This window comes from Habropoda laboriosa, unplaced genomic scaffold (assembly GCF_001263275.1).
Source record: "Habropoda laboriosa isolate 0110345459 unplaced genomic scaffold, ASM126327v1 scaffold10, whole genome shotgun sequence".
Taxonomy (NCBI): Eukaryota; Metazoa; Arthropoda; class Insecta; order Hymenoptera; family Apidae; genus Habropoda; species Habropoda laboriosa.
The window spans coordinates 766,801-772,647 of record NW_017100129.1 but is presented as its reverse complement, the minus strand read 5'-3'; the positions used below and the strand labels follow the sequence as shown (position 1 = coordinate 772,647).

At 27.9% G+C, this 5,847-nt stretch overlaps 2 protein-coding genes and 1 non-coding gene across 3 annotated transcripts; all 3 read right to left on the bottom strand.

Annotated features, from left to right (window-relative positions):
• Positions 1-955: 955 nt before the first annotated feature.
• Positions 956-2,508, bottom strand: LOC108570697 (peptidyl-prolyl cis-trans isomerase D). Its single transcript, XM_017932630.1, has 6 exons — positions 2,424-2,508; positions 2,156-2,293; positions 1,777-2,075; positions 1,570-1,704; positions 1,239-1,493; positions 956-1,174 (listed from the first exon to the last, which is right to left on the bottom strand). The coding sequence occupies exons 1-6, from the start codon at positions 2,506-2,508 to the stop codon at positions 956-958; spliced, it is 1,131 nt and encodes a 376-aa protein (XP_017788119.1).
• A 157-nt stretch (positions 2,509-2,665) lies between these two features.
• Positions 2,666-2,737, bottom strand: Trnaq-cug. The gene has a single exon. It is a non-coding gene; the product is annotated as a tRNA-Gln (tRNA).
• Positions 2,738-3,526: 789 nt separating this feature from the next.
• On the bottom strand, positions 3,527-5,391 carry LOC108571085 (NEDD4 family-interacting protein 1-like). Its single transcript, XM_017933094.1, has 6 exons — positions 5,219-5,391; positions 4,637-4,786; positions 4,432-4,572; positions 4,213-4,336; positions 3,964-4,149; positions 3,527-3,865 (listed from the first exon to the last, which is right to left on the bottom strand). The coding sequence occupies exons 1-6, from the start codon at positions 5,243-5,245 to the stop codon at positions 3,762-3,764; spliced, it is 732 nt and encodes a 243-aa protein (XP_017788583.1). The 5' UTR covers positions 5,246-5,391; the 3' UTR covers positions 3,527-3,761.
• Between the last annotated feature and the right edge of the window lie 456 nt (positions 5,392-5,847).

The window sequence follows — 5,847 nt, the reverse complement described above, 5'->3', positions numbered from 1 at the left end:
TTAATAATAAAAACATTTTTAATCTAGTCACTGCAAAAGCTCCTACACGTAATTGCTGTAGATATTAATTGAAACTTGTTACATAGATAATACAGTGTTATTAAAACGAATAAACAAAACCTTTCAACGAATATAATTGTATTATTAAATAACGCATTCTTAATCTGAAAAAAATTGATTTTTTTTTATATTACTTGAGTTTTATGATTTGAAACATTTGAATACGACAGATAGCTACTACTGTAAGAATACTATTACAGTGAAAGAAACTCTAAGTAAGCTTCTACTGAAGTTATATCTTTATTTTTAGTTTTTGTGACATATTTGTACTATAATGGGTCACATAAGTCATTTCAATGCTCAGAATTGTTAAGGACTTAATATAAGTGTTAAATAAATAAGTCACATACACCGAATAGTTGTTTCTAATAGTATTTACTTTTATGTAATTGATTTCTATACATGATTTTTTTCATTTATATTTTTTTTATAATATGCAAAAATTTTGTATTGAAATATATCATACTAAAATATGACAAAAATTAATTAATGTGATTAAATTTATAAAAGCAAAGTTTGTTATACAGAATGAGTATTTAATGCGATATAAGCATACTTCACATGTTCCTTTCATACTTAGCAATCTTTAACAAAATATATACAAGACAATATATTTTTAACATAATAATATTTTCAACACACACGACTACAATGTTATATATTATGATTGTGTTTCTTTTTGTGCACTTTACTTAAAGATTGTTATTGAATCATAAATATGCTTGAACCAAAATAAATGATATTTATCACAAAAATAAAAATGAAATTTACAATATTTGTTAAATATAATTAGTGTTTTATATAAAAATGATTTTGCTTGTATTCTTTTTAATTTAAAATATATATGTAAAAAATTTTATTATATTTACAAACTTTGTTATAAAATACTTTGTTTTCATTTAAACATTCTTTGACAAGAAGACCTTTCAATAGCTAAATATGAATTCATAACTTTTTTGACTTTATCAATTTCAAGTAAAATATCCTTATTATTAGGAGATTCTAACAGTGCTTGCCTTAAATCTTGCAAACCTAAATCATATTCATTTAATCCCATGTATGCCTGACTTCTACGAAATAATGCTTTACTGTTGTTTTTATTTAATTGCAGAACCTAAACATAAAATCATTATTAAATAACAGTTTAAATTTTCTTATTGCATTTATTTAATTCTTACCTCTGAACAAAGCTTTATAGCTTCGCGATATTCTTTTTCTTTTATATTAACAGCAGCAAGATTAAGTAATAGGGTCACTTTAGTATTCTCTATTATTTCATTGAAAGACTCTGGTACATCTGTTGTCTTCATCATCCATTTGTAATAGCGTAATGCTTTCTTATATTTCCTGCCTGCATCTACATAATTTTTTCGTAAAAAATAATAATTTCCAGAATCTTTTATCTTCTTAATAACCTCCATTATATACTTGTACTATAAATATCCATGAATGTCTATTAGAAAAGTGATTCTTTTCCAAAAACATATGTGCCTACAATATGATTCTTACATTGAGTCTTTTATTATCTGTAGAATAATCCCAATCTTCTGGCCATGGAGTAAATACGTCTTCTGTACTATCATTCTCTTCTATACCCCAATTTTGTCCATCTTTAAGCTCACCACAATCAATTATATGTACTTTCTATAATGAAAGGAATACATGTAATTGTCCATGGATTCAAATACAAAAACAATATTAAAAATGTATGTTTACCTGAATTGGTACATCATTTGCATTTTTAACCTTGGATACTTCTAATACTATACCCATTCCTTTCAAAACTTTACCAAATACTACATTGGTATTATCTAAATGTGTACTAGCTGAAATAGTAATAACAAACTGAGAACTGTTGCTGTTTGGATAACCTTTATTTACCATGCTTAACAATCCTCCTACTGAATGAGAGATGTTAAAGTTTTCATCCTCAAACTGTGCTCCATATATACTTTCTCCACTTGTCCCATCAAAATTTATTATGTCTCCACCTTGGATCATAAACTGTGACAACACTGAACCATGCAAAGATGTTTTTATTATGGATGTCATTTTTCACATTACCTTTATAAACTGTTAATTCTTTTTATTATACCTTTATGAAATATTGAACCCTTGTAATGTAACTTCTTGCCATTGATTCCAATACCTTTTTCTCCAGTACATAGTGCACGAAAATTCTCTGCTGTTCGAGGTACAACATCTTTAAAAAGCTGTATCACAACTCTTCCAACTGCATCACAGTACCATACAAATTATTTTAAAAATTCTGATGAAATGAAATGTAAAGAAACAATAATACACAACACTGAAAACTGAAAATTGACTTATATACTATCATAATTATAACCCTTATACACTACCTTTCTCTGATTCAATTGCTATATCTAGAAAAACAATTGGATTACTGTTGCAATTAGTATTTTGATTCTTTAACGAATCTTCCATATTTTATTTAATATGTGTCCATACATGAAGTGACTTTAAAAATTTTGTTTTTCTGACTGACTACTGTATATAGTATGTCATGTTTGTAATGCTGCCCCCTAACGTACATCGTTTCAATTTAGATTTATAAGAGCAAAAAAATAATTGCAAAAGAAGAAGGTCCCACCGAGATTTGAACTCGGATCGCTGGATTCAGAGTCCAGAGTGCTAACCATTACACCATGGGACCATTTAAACAAACAATATATTCATATTACATATAAGGAAACAGTTTTAATATTTAAAAATATGACCACATAATTACGTATAAACATTGTTAATTTTATTTATTTTACCATTACGCTTCATAATAATTCAAAACTGTTTAAATTAATACGGAACAGATATATTTACATAATTATGGATAAAAAAAAAAATATAAGACACATTAACTTTTTATATTGTTGTAATAAGTATATAACAATGAAGTTCTTGACAGTATAACATATAATGTATATAGCTGCGCAATAATTTTTCCTATACATTCATGTGTGTGTATGTATATATATATAAATATGTATGTGTATACATATATACATATAAATATACACATGCATATGTATACTTTATACTATTGACTTATATCTTTAAATTCAATAAGAATTCTCTCTATAAATTATAGTAATATACAAACAAGCAATTCAGATTATCAGTACATAGATCATATATAATCAAAATTCTAAAAGCTTATCTAACACTATAATGTATTACACAATATCACTATCAGAACTTTTATATTTTAATACCTGTTTAAGAACAGTGATTATATACTTTTTCCTTCAAAATAAATTTTTGTACTTATAACACCAATTTTATAAGTAATAAATTTACGTATGTCAGATGTTATGAAGCAATCCATATTTAAACGAACAATGCATAAATTAACATTATTTCATATTAAAGCATTGTTAATATTATTTGAGCAATAAAAATTTACATTTTATTTTATCTATGTGATAATAACACATAAAATGGTGTGCAAAAACTATTGTAGTTCCGTTTTTACCTTGCCTCGTTTATCTCACATATAAGCAAATTTGGCAAATAGTTTCAATAATTTTAATCATTTTTTTTCCTCTAGTAATAGAATAGTATGTAGCCAATGTAAAGTAATATTTTCAAAGGGTGTAGATTATATATTGTACAAATACAACCCCAGATAGAAATGCTGCTTGTTCTAAAGCCAAGTTAGATAAAAGTGCAGGTTTAATAGCTTAATAAAAAAGAAGTAAGCGTTCCTGAGCACTTCCTGGTAGTAGTCTCCAACCACGTTTAATGGTCAAATATTGAACAATTGCTCGTGCACAGATCAACACTCCTGAAATTTAAATGTATCATACATTAGCATTAGTATAAAATATACAAACACTTAGCTGTATTGTTTCTTTAATGAAATATATGAAAAAAAGTACAAACCAAATCCCATTATCAACCACCATAACCATGAATTTTCATGTGATGCAAGATCAGTGGAATGTTTAACAATCAATGTCCATTTTGTCAAAGATAGACCAAATCCAGACAATGCTCCATATCGAGATGCAATTGTGTGACAGAAACACATCAAAAGTAAGAATCCAATCCAATTAAACAAAAATGCAACTGCAATAAGTATACATTTTTTTAGAACAATGTATAATAACATAATTAAATATTCTAACTTACCTAAAAATGCTGTAAAGAACATAAAATCAGTACCAAGTAACCCACTTTCTGGATCTCCCTCTGCAGCTTCAGTGTCTATAGCCAGAATTGTTAGAGGTTGCTGTGGTGTTCTAATATTGCCAGGCTATAGAAATATTATTTAGTCGTAAAATATAGATCTCACTTCTGAGAATATTTATACAATTATTGTCAGCAAAATAATTATATAAAACTTATTACCATGTGTATTTGAGGATAAGGTTCTCCTTGCAATGTTTTTTCACGTTGAACCTCCTCATAACTAGGTAATTTTGTGGCTACTTCATAGGGTGGTGGAGCTGAAAAATCTGCCTTGGGAGGTGGAATTTCTTCTCCTTCACCCTATAACCATAATTCTCTGGATAGTAACAATTTTGAAATATACAATATGAAATTTGTATCATACCATTCGATTTTCATTTGAAGTTTGTGCTGCAGCAATGTTTCCTGAATGACTCATTATATCATTTTGCATTACTGGCAAAGACACAGTTAATGTAGGTATTTCATTTTGGGTTGATGGTTCTCCATTTGAATCACTGTTCATTTGTGAAGGCTAAAATTTAATTATAATCTCTTATCTTTAACATTTATCGTCAATAAAAAATCAACCATACTCAAACAGATCACATGATTTATATGTTGCTATCAAAAAATCTTGTTTTCTATTGCTCTTCAGTGTTAAGGAAATTAAGACAATGTAACAAACAAAGGATTGTTTTTATCTCAATTAATTTGTAATGTTAAAATGTTCTCAAGAAACAAATGATGGTCAGTATGGACAATGTTTTTATCGGCTTTTGCATGTCAGTATCCGCGCACAACTTGTATTACAAGCCATCGAAATATTATTTTAAGCATGTAAAGTATATTCACTGAATGAAAGACACTTTGGCAATCGGAGACGAATTGTAAACTGTTCATTACTATCATGAAATATCGCATACGAAGAGTATTTATCATGATCTGCATCGTTTATAAAACATACCATATTGTAGCGATTACTATTATCCATTCCTGGTGAAACTTATACGAAGCGGGAGTAAATTATTTTAGTTTGGTACAATAAATCAAAAATACTGTTTTCGTGCGTAACACTGCTTTCTAAGGCAGCAAAAGTTCTTACAATCGATGGCTGACAGCTGGCAAGGCTGTATCGCCGTGAATGTAGATTTCTTAACACTTGCACGTCTATCATTTTCATTAACTTCTTAAAGCAATCAATTTTTCACACAGTTTGTTAGTAAATGTTGATTTAATCATACTGAAATTTATATATTTATTTTTAAGTAACATTTTCCATATTTATTTTAAATTCTACATAAAAGAAATGTAAGTTTGAAATCAAATTCTGATTGGTTGCACATTTACTAACATTGAAAATCAGGTTGTAGGACGGGAATGTAACAAATCAGAATTTTTCTTCTTACCGGAAGTATGCAATTAGAAATTAATACTATTTTGTTGTTATTATTTGCACGAGAAGTAAGACATTTCGTTGAAATAATTCGTAGATACATATTCCTGTGGTTTATTTCATTAATTGAGAGCATAAGCGAGAATCAGATATTCGTTTGAGTCATGAGCATTGGAGGGGGTAATTTGGATCACGTCGTC